The 20,419-nt window shown below is 37.5% G+C and overlaps 1 protein-coding gene across 6 annotated transcripts in view; it reads left to right on the top strand.

Moving 5' to 3' along the window:
- The first annotated feature begins 205 nt into the window (after positions 1–205).
- The window catches only part of LOC126272797 (nuclear pore glycoprotein p62), a 37,355-nt gene continuing 17,141 nt past the window's right edge, over positions 206–20,419 (top strand). Inside the window, exons 1-3 of one of the 6 annotated variants that reach the window (XM_049975951.1) lie at positions 354–592; positions 5,893–5,910; positions 20,068–20,278. In XM_049975951.1, coding sequence (XP_049831908.1) covers positions 517–592; positions 5,893–5,910; positions 20,068–20,278 — 305 coding nt within the window. In that variant the 5' untranslated portion in view covers positions 354–516. Of the gene's footprint in view, positions 593–5,892; positions 5,911–20,025; positions 20,279–20,419 lie in introns of all 6 variants that reach the window. The other 5 variants (XM_049975950.1, XM_049975948.1, XM_049975952.1 and 2 more) reach the window with 5 other exon arrangements.

The following is a 20,419-nucleotide window of genomic DNA, read 5'->3' as shown; positions in this document are numbered from 1 at the left end:
GATCATATGCCAAATAGTGTTAAAAGTCTGACTGATAGCCAACCAATATTTAAAAGCAAATTAAAAGAATTTCTGAACGACAACTCCTACTCAATAGATGAATTCTTAGACATAAAATAGTACCTGTAAAAAAATTATTATTTTGTGTTAAGAAAACTTATTTTGAAGTGACACGTTCCACATCATTACGAAATGTCGCATTCATGATCTTTAGAACAAAGATTAATGTATTTATTAATAAGTGGGTGCACTGTGCATATTTCCACTTGGAAACTTTTCTGTACTGCAGGACACTTCGTCAGATTTGCACCAGTGTGAGACACATGTTGAAATCGATCTATAATGCGTACATTGAAATAATCTTTGGTGTGTTTATTTGTGGCTTTGCGCGAAGTTGAAATTGATGTGCATTGTATTTGGTTGTTTATAATGAACGTGGTGAACTTTACCTTGCACGTTGATAATAACGTATATTGACGGTATTAGTCGCAAACGATACGTTGAAACACTGTGAGGATGAATTTTACATTCGGAACTCCTGTTTCCAAACCTGCTACAGGTTTTACCTTATCGCTTCCCGCGGCGAGTACTGGTAAGATAATGCCTTTTTTTGTGAGAAATCTAATATAATGACGCTTAATACTTATCGAAGACCGTGGCATGTGAAATGAATTGAGTTTTCATCTGTAAATTTCGATTTGTTTGCGTACTCATGTTCGAAACAAGACTTATTGTTATGTTACAACGCAGTGCGTAAATTTGTGTTTATTCATGGAAGTTTCCCAATTTTTGGTGTAATGCACCGTATGTGTTGGTACCAGCTTGTGTGACAGTCGTGTCGTAATGGGAACTTAATTAACTTTTAGCTGTACCCTTAAGATTAGATTAATACTTGTTCCATAGATTATTAACGACACTTCGTAATGATGTGGAACGTGTCAGGTTAATAAAAGATGTCTGTACAAGATATTACATTACACAAAATACTGCATGACACTAATGATTAAGTTGTTTTTTTCCCTTAACTGATATCTAAAAATTCAGCCAATGAGTAGGAGTTGTCATCTAGAAATTCTTTTAATTTATTTTTAAATGTTAGTTGGCTATCTGTCAGGCTTTTGATGCCGTTTGGTAGGTGACCAAAGACTTTTGTGGCAGCATAATTTACCCCTTTCTGTGGCAAAGTCAGATTTAACCCTAGTGTAGATCATCCTTTCTCCTGCTGTTATAGCTATGCACACTGCTATTACTTTTGAACTGGATTGGATTATTAACAACAAATTTCATAAGTGAATATATATATACTGTGTGGTTACTGTGAGGATCCCTAGACCCTTAAATAGATGTCTGCAGTATGACCGTGGGTGGGCTCCAGCAATTATTCTGATTACACGTTTTGAGCAATGAATACTTTTCTACTCAATGATGAATTACCCCAGAATATGATGCCATACGAAAGCAGTGAATGAAAGTAGTCGTAGTAAACTAATTTACTGAGATTCTTATCACCAAAATTTACAATAACCCTAATAGCGTACATAGCTGAACTCAGACATTTCTGCAGACCATCAATGTGTTGTTTCCAGTTTAACCTCTTATCAATGGACACACTTAAAATTTTTGAAAATTCTACCTTAGCTACAGACTTATGTTCAAAGTCTATATTTATTACTGGAGTTGTGCCATTTACTGTACGGAACTGTATATACTGTGTTTTATCAAAATTTAAGGAGCGTACGTTTGCTGAGAACCATTTAATAATTTTGTGAAAAACATCATTTACAATGACATCATTTAGTTCTTGGTTTTTGGATGTTATTACTATACTTGTATCATCAGCAAAAAGAACTAACTTTGCATCTTCATCAATATGGAATGGTAAGTCATTAATGTATATCATGAATAGTAAAGGACCTAAGATCGAACCTTGTGGGACCGTACTTGATAGCGCCCCCCCCCCCCCCCCCCCCAGTTTGAGGAATCAGTTGTTTTAACATTACATGAACCACTTATTTCAACTTTCTGCATTCTTCCAGTTAAGTATGAATTAAACCATTTGTGCACTGCCCCCCTCAAGCCATAATGATTTAGCTTATCTAAAAGAATTCCCTGATTTACACAAAAAATACCAATGGGTGATGTCCAGTTATTCAGAGCATTTAATATTTGATCAGTGAAAGCGTATATAGCATTTTCTGTTGAAAAGCCTTTCTGAAAACTGAACTGACATTTTGTTAGTACTTTATTTTTGCAAATATGGGAGGCTACTCTTGAATACATAACTTTCTCAAAAATTTTTGATAGAGCTGTGAGAAGAGGAGATTGGGTGGTAGTTGTTGACATCCGACGTATCCCCCTTTTTATGCAATGGTTTTACAATGGCATATTTCAGTCTATCAAGGAAAACACCCTGCTCCAAAGAGCTATTACATACGTGGCAGAGAATCCTACTTATCTGTGGGGAAGAAGCTTTAAGTACTTTGCTGGAAATGCCATCAATTCCGTAAGAGCTTTTACTTTTCAGTGAGTTTATTATTTTACTGATTTCAGAGGGAGAGGTTGTTTCAAACTGCACAGGTATGGCCTCTTCTATTAGTAGCCTTGCCTCTTCTAGTGAAGATCTAGAGCCTATCTTCTCCACAACATTTAAAAAATGATTATTGATAATATTTTCAATTTCTTATTGTTTGTTAGTACACTTGTCATTCAGTTTTATGGCACTAAAGTCTTCCTGTGCTCTTGGTTTCCTTGTTTCCCTTTCAATAATACTCCAAATTGCTTTAAGTTTATTATCAGAGTTACTGATCTCAGACTTGATACACATGCTTCTGGACTTTTTAATAACTTTTCTTAGCACCGCACAATAGTTTTTATAATATTGAACAATTTCGAGGTCAGTACTCCCTCTTGCTGTTAGATACAGATATCTTTTTACGGTTGCAAGATACTCTTATTCCTTTAGGTAGCCAAGGTTTTTTTATATGTTTTCTTGGAATTATGTTTAACTATTTTCTTGGGAAAACAATTTTCAAATACCCTTAAAAATGTATCGTGAAATAAGTTATATTTCAAGTTTGCATCGGGTTCCTTATACACTTCATCCCAGTCTAGCTGCTGTAGGCTTTCCCTAAAGTTTGCAATATTTATATTGTCAATTGAACACACTGCTTTGAAAGTCTGATTTGATATACTGCATGGAGCTATGTCATGTACTGTAACTAGCTGTGCACCATGATCTAAAAGACCATTCTCAACAGGATAAGCATTTATATCCTTAAACTTATCTTGGTCTATAAAAAAGTTATCCATCAATGTACTTCTGTTCTTTGTTATCCGAGTAGGAAAATCAATAACGGAGCTCAAATTGAAAGAACTGAGTAATACTACAAGGTCATTCTTCCTATTACACTCTTTCAGGGAAAACATTGAAATCCCCACAAATGATAATTTGCTTCCCCCTGTCTGACAGATAGCACAACAAAGCATCCAAGTTTTCTAGAAATAGCTGGAAATTCCTTGAGGCGGACCTATACATTGTTACAATTATTAAAGTGCCATTTTGTTTAAGTTCAGTGGTACATGCTTCCATATGTTGCTCTACTCAAAAATTTTTAGTTTCTAATTTTTTTACACCGTGGAAGCTTTTGACCTATATGGCAACTCCTCCTCTCATCATATTATCTCTACTTACATGTGCAGCTAATTTGTATCCATTGATGCTAACCTTTTGCATATCAGTGACAATGTGATGCTCAGACAGGCATAGTACATCTATTACATTCTCAGTTTCTATATCTTCTAAACAAAGCAGAAGCAAAGAAGTAGTTTTATTCTTCAATCCCCCAATATTTTGATGAAATATACTAACATCATTTTTCACTTTACTTTTGTGAGTATCTTGAACTTTTTTAACATCTTTAGTACTTGCCTGGCTGAGCTTCCCACTGGACACTGATCTTTAAAAACGAGTTTCCACCATGAGGTACAGTTCCTCCCCCCTTTAAATTTCCTGCTATCAGCCCAGCCAGTTTACCCTTCCCTTTCTTATTGAGGTGTAGGCCATGTCTAGTATAGTCCCACCTACAGAGTGAATCAACAGGAGCCACACCAATGTGTGACCCTGCACCAGATCCAAGTAGCCGTTCCAACTCCAAATTAACTCTCCTGACAGAAGAGCTCAAATGAGGTCGGTCGTGGCGCTCCAGAACCGACACAAACTCGGCACTGGTTTGACTTGATGTTGATGCAATCTTTGCCAGGTTACACTCTATGCTGTACCCCAGATGTCTTGTCAGTACTGTTGCCCGGCCCACCCACAATAACCACGGTATCTTCCTTAGTAAAGCCTCTATATAGTGAACCTAAATCCTCTGTAACGTGCCCCAGTCCCACACTAGGATTGAAAAAACTTGTGACCTGGTATTCTGACCCTAATTTATCTTGCAGAAGTTGGCCCACACCCCTAGCATGCGAACTACCAAGCAACAAGACTTTCTTTCTCTTTGCAGACTTCCCTACATTCATATTCAATTTGCTGCTGAAAGCTTGTCAAGCCCTGTCTACATCTACTTCTGGGAGAGGCTCATCTGTTTCTGACTGAGGCAACAGGTCAAACCTATTTTGCACATTAATAACAAAGCTGTCAGAAGAATTTCTTGGCTTGTTCCTTATGCCTGTTGCCACTTCCCACTCCTGTTTATCCTTCTCCCCCCTTAACCTGCCCAATTCCCGCCTAGCCTCATCTAACTCAGCCTGAAGGGCAGCAATTTTCCCCTCCTGTTCCACAATCTTTCTATCTCTACTGCATAGCCTACAGAACCACTGATGAGTCTCGCTCATTTTCCCAGTTCCCACGCCACTACAATCGCCCCAATGAAAAACGTTACTACATCCATCACACTAGACCCCGGAGCTATCAATTCTGCGGCACGTCAGGCACTTTACACTGAGGGTACAAATCGTTTTTAGTGACAGAAAGACAATTAAGTTACCAGCAAACAATGAAAATACGTGTGCGAAAAATAAGACCTACTTGTGACTATGTAAACAGTAGTTCAGAAGTTTTTTACTGGAAATTACTTAAGAGACAACACTAAAATAACATTTTAGTCAGGAGTAAAATCAAAACATGGAAAATTGCATTAGTGGAAGAAAGCTCTCGCTCGATCATTGAAAATTCCCGGAAAAAAAGTTACGTGAATTGATTTTACCTGCATTTGATGCAGTAGACACGCAATACGCAGTTACATTCGATGTCGAGAGCCCTGTCCCAGTCAATAAGACACTGTTTGTCGCCATGAATCAAAGCAGTGATCACCGAAAATTTCTACAACAACTAATTATGTTATATTACTGGTACAGTTAAAGCCTTGCACTTTCACAAGAAAGCTGAAGAGACAGTTTAATTTTTATCTCTTCAAAACTACAATTTCATGACTGAGTGAGGTGCGTGGATGGAACGAGATTTAACCAGTAAATTAGATAGCTGTAAGATATGCTGTAATAGTGTGTTTTATAATGTGATTAAGCAGCATATCAGCCTGTGGGGGAAAAAATCCAACGAAAAATTCAGTAAGTTTTTCAGTTTACTTCAACTTTTTGAGCCCGGTTCTTAAGGAAGTGTTTAAAAATACTGTACTTGTTTAGACACCTGGTAAATCACTCAACTCTCTTACCAGAAGGTCAATGTTTATTGCTTAATGACCGTTTAGATTAAGATTTTCCTTGCTTATTATCCTTGTCCAGCCTTTTCTTGTGCTCTCCATTGATTATCTTGAAAATGACAGAACATTAACCTCAGACCTTCCATCCAATTCATTTACATATATGCTAAGAACTTTTCTGCTGTGCTGCATATGGTGTATTACTTCATGGTTCTTTCTTTTATTCCAGGCCTTTCTTTCCAGTGGAGTGAGTGGTTTGAAATTACAGATATTTTTTGTCTCAATATTTACGTTATTAATTTCTTGTAAACTCTCAAGGTGCCAAAAATATACCTCTTAAAGAGGTAATGCTTGTTATACCAGTATCACTAATTTATTTGCTCAACGATTAGTTTACAATGATATATAAGATCTATCTACTTAATAGAAGAAAAAGGTGTCACATACACAGAAATAAATACACTCATGTTTGATGAGGAGAGAGCAGGACAGATGGTTGGCTGAGACCAAGTTGGAACAACCACTTCACCATTTGCCTGAAGTGCTGTGGGAAAACCTTAACTGGGCTGGCCAAACGGATCATGGACTTTTATCCTCTTAAATCTGAGACTACAGTCTTTACAAATGCACTACCTCAGTTGGTTATATCAAACATTTGTAGATACGTATAAATAGTTAACTTAATAACATAAAAAATTATGCTTTGGTCATTCAGCATTATATGCTTTAAGCTTCCCACAACACTTGATGGTGCTAACTGATGGACACCACTAGCCCTAGATAGGTTTTATTTGGATCTGGTTACCAAAAGTTACATAACTGTTATGGGTTATGGGCCATTATCTATAATGATGATGATGCTTTTAGGGTAATGAAATGGAGGGTCATAAGCATTATTACTGAAAACAAAAGGTTGGGTGTGGTTGAATATAATTAGCTAAAAAACGGGGGCAAGGGGGCAGGAAACCATGCGGACACAAATCAAGGTTTAAAATTCAGTACTGAGATCAAGAATATCTTAAAAGCAATAACCCAAAAAGCAGGTAAAACCCAGTATAAAATAACAGTACAAAAGCATTTAAAAAATCATATAATGATGTGGGTGAGTGCTTAATAATAATAATGGATGAACAAGCCATCCTTTTACACACTAAAATCTCCCATGCAGTATTTTGAAAAAGAAGCCATGCAACACCACCTTTGAAACCTGTACCACTCTTGTCTCATTGGCCATTTTGTAGGGAACATCCTGTGGAAGACTCAGACTACCTCTCAGATCAGAACATAAAAATACAATTTAAATACTTGGTATACTGACACCTGTGTTCCACACATTTCACACACTGGGATCTCCTTACACCAGAGAAAAAAAATCATGTGTTAGGGGACAATGTCCCATCTGTAACCATTTAAGGGCAACTTGATCTGCTTGTAGTAGCCAGAAGGGAGCAAGGCGTGGTTGCTTTGTAGGTTTTACTGACTGCAACTTATTGCTCCTCACATCCAGACATTCAGTCTCCCAATAATACATGGCCCTCCTTGTCATTTATGGGGTAACTGTTCCTAGGAGAACTGCCATCTTGTTGGCTGCATCAGCATGTTCATTTTCCCAGATTCCCATGTGCCCTAGGATTTCCTTCTCTTTGTCAGCCTGGACCATCTTGTCTAATGGATACATGTTGGCAAGAAGGGCACTTTGGATGTTAGAGCAGGGTGAATTTCTTGCCATAAGGTCATCTTATCTGTTCAAGTGTCGTCAGGATAGCCAGCAATTCCGTTTAGTAAATAGAAAACTGCTCTGACACTGATGAAATTCTCTTGTTTAGATCCATCAGTGTAAACATGCAATAAATGGAATGATCATGTATGTTTTGGGGAAAGTGAACCAAAAACAGTGTTTTATTGACAGAAAGCTTAAAAGGTGCATCAGGTGTATTAAAGAGACTGCCTACATTAATGTTTGTCCATTCTCTTCTGGAGTATTGCTGCACGGCATGAGTATCATGTCAGGATTGATGGAGGACACCAAAAAAGTTCAAAGGAGGGAAGCTTATTTTGTATTCTCATGGACATGGTACATGAGTTGGGAGTGGCAATCATTAAAACAAAGGCAGTTTTCATTGCGGTGAAATATTTTCGTGAAATTTCAATCACAGTTTTCTCCTGCAAATGCAAAAATCTTTTGTCAGTGTCCCCCCAAAGATGGAAAAATGTTCATCGTAATGAACTGAGAAATCAGATCTTTTATGGAAAGATTTAAGTGTTCATTTTTGCTGTGCGCTCTTAAAGAGTGGAACAGTAGAGAAATGGCTAGAAGGTAGTATGATGAATCCTGCGCCAGGTAGGCTGCTTGTACCAATTTCATAGTATGCTATGTAAATTTAACCCTGAAGTTAGTTGAATAAAGTAGTTCTTGTCAGATTAAGCATATGTGCTAGACGTGAATTTGATCTCAGTCTATTGCTTTTTATTTATTTATTTGTCCTTTGACCACTCAGCATGACAATATAGGACACGTTAGGCACATGTTTGAACCTCTGTTTCTAAATGGGAGTCCAGTGCCTTAATAGTGTGCTACTTCACATATGTAGAGCCTGTAATTAGTATACAACATGCCGAAGTATAAACAGTACCTTTGGTACAGGAAACTTTCATATTTTCTGAAAAACATCAACACATGAACACCTTCCAGTACTGCTTTCTTCGTAACTGTTCTTGGATGTGATTACCTTCACTGAGGTGATGTGGTGTGTGTGTATCTGAATCCAAGAAAACTGGAAAGTAATAGGGGTTACGATAAACTGAATGCCCCAAGAGCCATAATACTTTCATCTAACCAAGACAGCCAAGAAAGGGGACAGCCATCTTCCTCTATTTCCAAAGTGAATGTTGTTACAAATGGGGTTGAAGGGGTGAAGAAACTCCCTCAATTTATCTTCTCCATGAAGTCACACTGTGATAGTATTGTCCACATACCTCCAAAACACTATTGGGTTAAGGGTAGTTGAGAGAAGTGCTCTCTTCTCGAAATCCTCTGTAAAAAGGTTAGCCCCCAGTGGAGACAGGGCTCTCCTTGATGTCGTCAGTCTGTTCAAAATATTATTAGTTGAACATAACAGGCGTGGAAACAAAGAAACCCGACTCATGCTCTAACTCTTTATTGAAAAATGTACGCAACTGGAATGTTGTCCCCTTCAATATAGTCTACTCCTTGATCCCTGTACTGCTCCGTGTGAATTTCCATTGTTGGAAACACTGTGCAAGTCTTTTTCTGTTCTACTGTTTAGGAGGCTTGTCACTTTTTCATGCATTGCGTCCGTGGACTCGAAGCTGTTTCCTTTGAGTGCAAGACTTCAGTTTTGGGAAGAGAAAGAAGTCGCATGGTGCTGGGTCATATGGATATGGTGGATGTTGTACCACTGGAATGTTATTTTTTCACCAAAAATCTTTTCACAGACATTGTGTTGTGGGCTGGTGCATTGTTTGAAGAAGAATCCCTGCGCGATACTTCCACAGATCTGGTGTCCTTCAATACACATTCAGAGGTCTTCAGAACAGTTTCGCAATAAGCGTGATTGACAGTCTGATCTTCAGGCATCATCACTCTGAATTTTGATTTGCTCATGTGCACTTTCTACTTTGTAGGGATTGAGGGCTCTTCCAATGCATGTTTTGTTGCTTAGCCTCTGGATCGTATTGGAATATCCTTCTCTTGTCACACTTAATTGCTTTGCTGAGATAATCAGGGTCATTTTCAATGTTTTCAAGAATGTCAGCACAGCAGTCCACTAGATGTTGGTCAATCCAGGTGAAGTGCTCAAATAATTTAGTTAGTTGCTTGACCATTTTAAATATTTTGATTTTTTTATGTTATCACCCTATAATTGAGAATATCAAATCAGTTTTTTTTTAAAAAAAATTGCCTTCCACTGTTAATGAATGGCGGCCCTTTTTATTTTTTTGCAAACAAGTTTTTCAATTTGGAGAAATTAGTGTTAATTTGAATATGCCTGCACTGTGTTAAGTTACAACTTTGCAGTTGACATGATTATTTTTAGGAGTGTCTTCTCTGCAACATAATTTGTTACCCAAAGTACTCTAAATTCAAAAATAACCTGTTAAAATGACCTCGCAAGTTTTATATTTAACATTTTAGACAGCTCACTTTTTAGACCCAAAAATAACAAAGGAGTGATTTATTAGGGGTGCTTTTTTTAGATATCATAAACTACCTTCATATAGTACAACAACAATGACAATTGTTTCCTTAATTTTTTGTAAATTATTAAAATTTTAAAATCCCTATTTTTTCTAAAGTTTGGGGCTAGTTACCTCTGGTGGGACTGAATAAAAAAAATATGATTTTGCTCATGTTGTACACGCGTGGTAGCAAAGTACTGTAAAAAATTCAACATTGATATTTGACTGTGAACAAATATATGTATTTTTGAAAATAAGGAAATAATTCACATAGCACACAATTGATCTGATGGTTGTTGCCTAATTCATGTGTGATATTGGCTAGACGTAATCGATTATTGTTGAAGGTACGGTTCTGAATTATGTGCAAAAACTTAAAATATTGGTGAACTAAACATTACTGTTACCATGAAAAATTTAAAATAAATATTTTCTATTAACATACTTTCGAGATGTGGTACTTTTTATCCTAGGGTTGAGTGTTAAGAACAATTATTTCTTCAGACAACTATGTAATATAGAATAAGACCTCCCAGTTGCTGTGGTAAGTTGAAGCACTGAAAGCTTCCTAAATACATTTTTCATTAGTATTCAAACTTTGTCACTAGTAGATTTCAAACAATGAAAATGCAAATTGCAAACTGAAGAACTAAAAACTTCATCTTTCTCATTTTTGAAGTATAGAACAAATGGATGCACTGTTACCTTGTCATGGACCCAGTAGTACCATTGTGTTTCATCCTGAACCACAAATGTGAAGTTTCCTACAAAATCGGCTAGGACTATGTATTCAGTTTTATGAAGTTGTGCTTTTTGTCCTTCAAAAACTTGTCGGATTTTAGAAACATGGTGGCGTCTTTCTGAGATTTCCTGAGTTATCTATTAAAGATTCAAAGTACTCTTCCTGAGATGTAACCACTGTTAGCATTTCAGCTCTGTTGGTTGTGATCCACTGTATGAAGTTTCTTGGTTGAGCAGCTACTTTTCAGACTTCTTAAACAATTCAAGAACAGTTTCTTTACCAGGACATTTATCATGTAACCTCACCATGCAGTCACAATTATTAGTGTCACAGACCATAAATCTAGTAGCTCCTTGTAGTTAACATCATTGAGTTTTGCACCAACAGTCATCAGTTTGCCATTTTCATGATATAAACAAACACATACGGAGCGTGTTCCTGAGGAGCCAGCCAAAATACACCACTTAAGAGTGAAAGTCAAAAACTTTTCACCTTCCAATTCTACATTCAGGATGAGCATTTTTGAAAGCTACTTGAAGTTCATCTATATGTGGCAGCACTAGTCATTTCTGCTTTGTTACGCACTCCATTTATAACAATGCTTTTACTATCTTTGCAACCTGAGCACATTCTACTGTTTTTATTATTTGCAAAAACCTGCTGGATCTTTTCAGTTGTTTCTTTACAAGTACCTACTCCTTCTTTCTTTCCTAAAATTCGTAGAATGCCTTGCTCTTTCACTAATTTTCCTGTTAGTCTAACCAAACGAACAGAAACGCTGAACTCGTGAACCGGTTTTTCTCTTGATCATGAGTGAGAGAGCAACCTTAAAATTTTTACTTTTTCCTCTTTATGTGTCAGTGAACACTTACTTTCTAATTTCTCTGTTATGCTCAAATATTCAGTGTCGGATGATTCTGGAGGTAGGCTTTCTTATTTTTTAGAAATACTGTTAATATATGCATTATTAAAGCATAATTCTAAGTCTTTTCTAATTTTGACTGAAATTCATTGTACCTTGCTTTCAATGGCTGCTTTTCTTTTTCTGCTACTCAATTTTCTTATTTTTGAAGCAAGAGATTACCCTGAATAAGAACAGGCAAAATCCAATTTGCTAACAGCTTCCTCGGTAGGAACATAAATATCATTAACAAGGTTACGTGATTCTGGTTCTGGATTCACGATAAATGTTTGAGTAACAAGTAACAGGGAATTTTCAGTAATTACTCACAAACTAATGACACAGAGAAACATCCACATAATTTAAACAAAGTTAGTCTATCTTCATCGAAGTCATTAACATTTTTTAAGTTTTTTGAAACTGAACTGCAACCTTTTTTGTGACACACTTACTTACTATCTATCCAATAAAGCACTGTTCATCTATTTTATTGTATTCCACTAATCTTTCAGATTTATTTATTATTAAATTTTACAATTACTTTAGTTAATTAAAAATTACACTCACAACAAAAGTGCACAAAATATTCTAAATGCTCAATGGAGTATGTACTTTCAGTCTAACATATGTTTCTGTACAGACTGAGTACAACAATTCGACACCCAGCAAATGTCGTGGGAGTACACAGTTCATGTAAGGACTTGTTGCTCTGTGTACTGAGCTCCTATACGCACTTGCCTTGAGGACTAAACTTGTGCACCAAACTGTAGCCTTCTCATCAACAGAGAAATTATACAAGTTTATTATTGTACTTACATCACTTTGAACTTGTGATAATGTTCTACTTAAATGAGAATGAATCTAGATGTAAATGGGCAACTTTTTAACATAGAACTAAAGCAAAAGCTCATATTGTGAGCAATTGTAATGTGAATTATTTCCTCATTTTCAAAAATTCATGTCTTTGTTCAGTCAGATACCAGTGTTGAATTTTTTTACAATACTTTGCTTCATGTAGGTGTACAAAATGTGCAAAATCGAATTTTTTTATTCAGTCTCACTAGAGATAGTCCCAAACTTTACGAAAAATAAAGATCTTCAAATTTCAGAAATTTATAAAAATTTAAGGAAACATTTGTCAGAATTCTTGTTCTATACAAAGTTGGTAGTTTATGATATCTAACTAGAGAAAAAAAAATACTTTGATAAATCACTCCTTGGTTGTTATTTTTGGGTCTAAAAAGAGGATTTTCTAAATTTTCAATACCAAGCTTAAGAAGTCATTTTGACTGGTTATTTTTGCATTTGGGATGTTTTGGTTCACCAACAGTGTTGTAGAGAAGACTTCTCTAAAATCAGTCATGTTAACTGCAATGTTGTTACTTAACACAGTGCAAAGATATTCAAATTCATGCTAATGTCTCCAAATTGCAAAACCATTGTGTTCTTACAAATAAAAATGGCCACAATTCAGTAACAGTGCAAGACAAATTAAAAAAAAAAAACCACTGTTTTGAATTTCTGTTATAGGGCAATCACACATAAAAAAATCAAAATATTTAAAAATCGTCAAACAAGCCGCATCGTATCACATCATATGGATTGACGCTGTTACTTTTGCTAGTCTGTGAGGATTTTTGGCACCATTTTAGCACAAAGCTTTGTCATGCTCAGATCATTGTGCAAAATGTCTGTTTCTTTATTGGTAAGGGCCAGTTCTGAAATCGCTCGAACGCAGGGGCGGTGGTCTTCTCGAACAATTCTACCGATCTTTTCCACATTCTCTGCAGTTTTTGAAGTGGAAGGTCTTTGACATCTTCCCTACTGTCCTTGAACCTGTTAACCCAATTGAAAACTTGCCTGTGATATGAACACTGATAACCATAAACTTGTTGCAACAAATGTTAAGTGGCAGACTTTTCCAAGTTTTGTGAGGAATTTGATGTTAACATGTAGTTCCACTTCACGAAACAATTTCTAAGAAGGCTCACAGCCAGACTAACCACCACAGTGATGTGAAATTTTGTATGCATGTCGGGGAAAATCCCAAGGGTATTCACCCTCTCTTTTTTGTTGACAAAGCAGGAAATATACACAACAGCTCACCCAGTTTCTTTAATGCTACACCATGTAAAACAGATTGAGGCTAGAGTATGCCGAAACAAAGCAATGATGCCCACCTGAAACTTTTTGTTGACTAGTGGCAAAGAATCTGTGGGAGGTATCTTTGTAAAAAGTGATAAAACATCAAAGCTGACCAAACGGTCAGAACTGCATAGACGGAGAGCCCCCAGTCCATTGATAGTCAGCTGAGTTATGGATGTGATGTGAGCGTTTGCCCACCAATGGTCTCAGCAAAGAAGCAAGATGTTCAGCCAAAATATATGTAGGAGCTCCTATGTTGCTCACTATTGGGTGTAATGGAACACAATCCTTTTGAATTTTTGGGATGCGGTACTGTGTTGGTGGTACACAACCATGTGGTCTTAACCTCTTGATGGTATCTTGAGGTAAGGAGGTGGAATTCAGTAGTGCAGATTTTTTCGTTTGCACATTTCTTGTGGTGTCGTTAATCAGTTCTCCTACAGATAGTCACTTAAACAGACCATACATCTTATCACACATGCATACACTCACTATGAGGTAGCAAAATGGTTACATTACCTTCATCTGCCTTAAATACCACTACATTAGTATCCTCTCTTAGATTTTGTAGTGCAGTCCTTTTTGTAGACATTAAGATACTATGTTGCGGAGGAGCTTTCAAAAGCGTATAGCAGGTTTCCCCTTCTTATTTCTTTAGCACCAATCATGAAACTCTAGAGTCGGTGCTCTAGATGCAGGTGCAAAACTGAGTCCCTTGCATAATACAGATATCATGGTATTGTCCAAATTTTCACCATAAATTGAACATGGAACATCATGCAGTTACCTCTTGTGGCCATGACTGCAGTGGCAAAAGATGATCAAATTTGTACATGTGCTGAAAACTTTCATCCATACAGATCTAGTTAAACTTAGCCAAAATCATTCCATCAACTCAGTCCCATGCAAAAGGAGAGAGATGTTCTGTAACCTTTAGATGTAACTGGTACAATTCTTCTAAAATGACATTTAATCTTCTTATTGTATAGAAAATTCTCTCTTTTGACATTAACATAACTAGTCTTCTCAGTAATCTTCCATGCTGTGGCAGTCTTAATAAAATGTCACTCTGGCAAATTTCAGTATTATGCCATGGTCCTGATATCTCAATAAAATAGTTAAAGTATTTAACAGTTTTGCTCTCTTACCACAGTGTTGAAATTTTGGACATGAGGCCATCTCCTCCCCATAAAGGCGTCCGATCTCAGTTTCAGTTTTAAAATTTTCCCAGTGAACTGAATGTTCTAACAAATTTCACGCTTATAACCAATCATCGTTTAATTGATCACACCATAGTCAGACTGGGCACCCGCCAGTCATCTTAATATGGGCCATTGGAAACTGACAAAAAGCTACTGTTCCACAAGATATGGTGAGCTGCGAGTATTCCAAGCTTCGGAGACCAATGATGAGGTGCTTCGTTCTGCAATATAGCGTGCTGTGAGTATTCCGCACATGCGTCAAAATCAAGTTGACAGGTGGACCACAATTCCCAGCGGCAGTGCCCTTGCTGGCGGAACCATGGAACTCAACTGTGCTCCGCCTTACTGATTGCCCCTGCTGTTATTGCACTCTGTCGCCTTTGATTAGAACAAATCATTGGGATGGTGGCATTTTGTTCACTGTCCAACTGGTAGTCACTATTGTGGTTCATCAGATGCCCCTCCATGCATTATTTGCCATGGATTCTTTAATAATGGAGTGTGAAAAAGATGTTGCTGTGGTAAGAATCATAGTTCTGTCACACTCTGTTGGATGTCAAATGGCAGTACAGTGTTCGATGATGGTGGACTTGGTTACAGAACGTGAATGCAACATTAATGTTTAGTGTGGCACTCTTTCACGGTGCATGTCGTCTATGCCATACAAGCCATACCACATTGACAAGTCATTTTGTGAATTCGTCTCGTGCAATAACAAGTCATCTTTCAGTGATCCCAAATCACTTTCACTTTAAATTTACAGTGGATTCTTGCTATTTTAAAAGAAATGTTGCCCACAAAACAAAGAAAAGCTAAAGATTTTGCCGGTGTGTAGTCCTCTTGGTCTGATTACTGATTCGTGGCTTTGACTGACTGCCTTGTTAATCTGCTGGGTGAAATATTCATTTTTCTGAGCACTGTCTTGAGATGGGCGAACTCTTCTTGCAAAGTATCTAAAATCTGAGACAACATGAGCTCTGTGTACAAGTTTTGAAGCACACTCATAGTTTGCAACAGGTGATGACAACTTGACGCTTGCAAATACAAATCGGTATGTTTGGGCTTACAATAATCTGAAAGTCTCATAGAGCCATCATTCTTTTGTCTAACCAAGACAGCCAGACAACCATCTTACTCTATTTCCATAGTGAACTGAATGTTGTTATGAATGGAGTTGGGGTGGTAGTGAAACTCCATCAGTTTGTCTTCTTCATGAGGCCCTCACTATGAAAGTATCATTCACATACCCACAAAATTTCATGTACCTCCAAAATACAGTCGGTTTAAGAGATTAAGAGAGGAGAACACACCAACAAAATTTTTAGCTTGTCTTAGCTTTGTGGGCAACATTTCATTTAAAACAGCAAGAATTCTCTGATTTTCTGTCCACCATCTAAGGTTGTTGACCTTTAGAGATCTGTAAAGCATGTCTTCATTTAGCGAAAGGCTGGAATTTACAAAATACCTTGTCAGTGTTGTATGGATTACATAGAAAATACAAAACACACTGTGAAAGGATGCTTCACTGAACATAAACATTGAACCCACTTTCTGTAACCAAGTAAGCCTGTGCAACACTGTACTTCTACTGGATATCCAATGTCGTGTTATAGACCTATAATTCTGACCACAACAATATCTTTTCGGTACTCCATTATACCAGAATACATGGAAATACGACTGGCAGAGAATCTGATGGACCTTACAGTGGCTACCAGTTGGACAGTGCATTGAACCCTATCATCTCCACAATTTGTTGTAATTGAAGACAACAGAGTGTGCCAACAGTCACAGCAAGCAGTAACATAGTGGATAGGTGAGTTCTCAGGGAATCGTTTTCTGTCCGGCAACTTGATTTTGACACTTGCGTGGAGTCCTCACAGTGCGCTATATTTTGCAGAAAAGTAGCTTTTTGTCAGTATCAAATGGCCCATGTGAAGATGATAGGCTACAAGCATGAAATTTGTTCGAACATTCAGTTCGCTGGATAAATTTTAAAACTTAAACTCAGATCAGACACCTCTATGGGGAGGTGGTGGCCTCATGTCCAAAGTTTCAACAATGCGGTAAGAGAGCAAAACTGTTAAATACTTTAACTACTTTATTGAGATGTCAGGACCATTTTGTAATATCGAAATTTGCCAGAGTGACACATTTCATTAAGACTGACACAGCATGGAAAAGTACTGAGAAGACTAGTCATGTTAATGTCAAAAGAGAGGAATTGCTATACTAGAAGAAGATTAGATGACATTTTAGAAGAGTTGTACCAGTTACATCTAAAGGTTACAGAACATCCTTCTCCTATTGCATGGGATTGAGTTGATGGAATGATTTTGGCCAAGTTCAGTTAGATTCATAAGGATGCAAGTTTTCAGCAGATGTCAAAATTTTGATCATGTGTTGCCACAGCAGTTATTGCCACAAGAGGTAACTACACGATGCTCCATTGTCAATTTATGGTGAAAAATTTGGACAATACAATTCTATTTGTATTTCACAAGTGACACAAATTTTGCATCTATACCTAGAAAACCACCTGCAATAAGTTTTGTGAGTGGTGCTGAAGGAGCTGTACAACACTGTCCATTGCATAGTGCAGAAGAAATAAGTAACATAACCTCAACAGAAGGGCAGCACTATGAAATTTATGTTAGGATACTGATATAATGGTACTGAAGGCTGATAAATGTAATGCAACTGTTGTGTTACCATATAGTGTGTAAAAATATAAGACATGTGGTCTGCTAAGTGACTGCCTGTTGGAGAATTGATTGTGACCCCACAGAACATTTGCAACAGAATTTCTGCACTACTGAATTCCTCCTCTTTACCTCAGAGGATTGTAAGTAGGGTAAGACCACATGACACTGTACCACCAAGACTGTACGACTTTCCAAAAATTCAAAAGGAAAATGTTCAATCACATCTAATAGTGAGCAACTTTGAAGCTCCTACATATGTTTTAGCTAAACATCTAGCTTGGGTAGATTGGTGGGTAAATGCTCACATCATGTCAGTACTCAGTTCTCTGTCGAAGCAGTTCTGGCCATTTGGTTAGCTTTGATGTAGTGTCACATTTTACAAATGTCCCTCTTCCAGGTTCTTTGGCATGAATTGTCATAAAGTTGCAGGTGGACATTACTGCTTTGTTTTGGCATACTCTATCCTCAACCTATTTTATGTTAAACCAAGAAATTTCAATTGACTGATGGCATTGCCATGGACAGCCCTGTCCTCCCTTGGTGGCCAACCTTTTTATGAAGGATTTTGAGGAGAGAGTGCTTCACTAAGTTGCCCTTAACCCAAAAGTATTTTGGAAGTATGTGGTGAATACTTTCATAGTGTGGCTTCATGGAGAAGATAAATTGAGGGAGTTTCTTCACCACCCCAACTCTATTTGTAACAACATTCATTTTGGAAATAAAGGAAGCTGGTTGTCCCCCTTTCTTGGCTGTCTTGGTTAGATGAAAGTATGATGGCTCTTGGAGCTTTCAATTTATCGTAATGGCACTTGTACCGATTTGTATTTGCAAGTGCCAAGTTGTCATCACCTGTTGCAGACTATGAGCATGCCTAAGACAATCGAACACAGAGCTCACACTGTCTCAGATGTAGATGGTTTGCTAAACGAGGTTGCCCACTCGAAGACAGTGTTGAGAAAAATGGATATTCCACCCAGCAGATTAATAGGGTACTGTCAGTTAAAACCAAACAAGCACCCAAAGCAAGTGGACAAGAGGAAAACACATCAGCAAAATCTTTAGCTTTTCTTCCTTTTGTGGGCAACATTTCATTTAAAATAGCAAGAATCATCTGTACATTCCAGGTGAAAGCAATTTTCTTTCCATCCTCTAATATAGCAGACCTTTTGGGACCAGTGTAGGATTACTTGCTATTGTGGAATGCTGGAATTAATAAAATACCTTGTCAGTGTGGTATGGCTTATATAGGATGGACCCCACACACTCTGAAAGAATGCTGCACTTGAACATCAATATTGCACTCGCCTTTTTCAACTAAGCAAGTCTGCTACTGCCAAACACTGTGTTTCTAGTGGATGTTCAATAGAGTATGATAGAACTATAATTCTATATAACTATAATAAAGCAATATATTTTTCTTACTCCATTATTAAAGAATCCATGGTACGTAACGCCTGGCGGAGAATCTGATGAACTGCAATCGTGCCCACCAGGGTTATACTGCATGGAACCCCATCATCCCCACGATCTTTTGTAATCAAAGACGACAGAGTGCGCCATCATCCATGGCAAGCGGTAATACAGAGGACAGCAGAGTTCCGCAGTTCCACCAATGAGGAGGCTGCCACTGGGAAATGTGGTCTGTCTGTCAGCTTGATTTTGATGCATGCATAGAATACTCAGAGTGCGCTTTATATTCCAGAACAGAGCAGCTCTTTGTCAGTTTCCAGTTGCTCACCTGAGGAAGACGGGCATTTGCTCAGTTGAAATATTTTATGATGGATTAAACAACAACCGGCTGCAAGCCCAAAATTTCTTTGAACGTTAATGCTAATAAAACATTATTAGTGTTCATTATGAACGTGTGCGAATGTTCACAAAATTTCAGCAAAATCCGTGATTGTCGTATGGGAACTTTTTGTGATATTAGATCATTGTCATGGAATAGCTGTATTACATTCTCAGAATGAAAAATAAAAAAAAGATTTTCAGTACCTAAGTGATATAGTCACCCCACCCTAAATGTTGTATTTGAGAAACAACTCTACAGTGAGACCCCATAGTCCAGGTGCTTGCAATTTGTTCCCTGCCTATTCATCCGGAGCAGCCACTCATGAAATCTCTTCCTCTGGCAAAACTGTTCTTTGTACAACATTACTGCTCTGTCTTGAATGACCTTGCTTCATTAAATACTGACAGTGCCATTGGTTAGTGAGTGGTACTCATAATTTACACAGTTACCATTGTGGTTACTTTTCTTATTGTTCTTCTGTAGTTTATTATCATAAAGATCAGTACATATTATCTGAGAAGTTCAGATATTTATCTGGGATGAGAATGTGGAGAAAATTTAGTCTGTAAGTAAAACTTCACATTCAGTGAGCTCATCTGTTTTTTGCTGAAAGGAAAAACATTTTTAAAAAAAAATTTAAGATACTTAAGACTAAATGGTTTGTTATTTATGAAGGACTGACACTAACACCAAAAACTACAGCCACTACGTCAACAGCTGCTGCATCAGGAACAACAGCACCAGCAGGAACAAGCACAGTGGCGACAACAACCGCTGCTACTGGCTTCAGCCTACCTTCGACTGCAGCATCTGGCTTCTCCCTCATCTCAAGTGCCGCTACATCAACAGCTACAGGAACTGCACCCACGTCCATTCAGGCTATAGCAATAAGCTCATCTGTACAGGCTGGACTGGGTGCAACCACTGTGTAAGTTCTTCCGCTTGGTTATTTTGCTACAGGGTGACAATTATTGAACTATATGAAAGAAAAGTACATCATACACACGCTTTATTCAACATGTAAATGTCACAACAGATATTCGGATTTAGGTTATAACATGTTCAATAT

Source organism: Schistocerca gregaria, chromosome 5 (genome assembly GCF_023897955.1).
Source record: "Schistocerca gregaria isolate iqSchGreg1 chromosome 5, iqSchGreg1.2, whole genome shotgun sequence".
NCBI classification, from domain to species: Eukaryota; Metazoa; Arthropoda; class Insecta; order Orthoptera; family Acrididae; genus Schistocerca; species Schistocerca gregaria.
The sequence above is the reverse complement of the archived record's forward strand: the minus strand, read 5'-3'. Positions and strand labels throughout refer to the sequence as shown.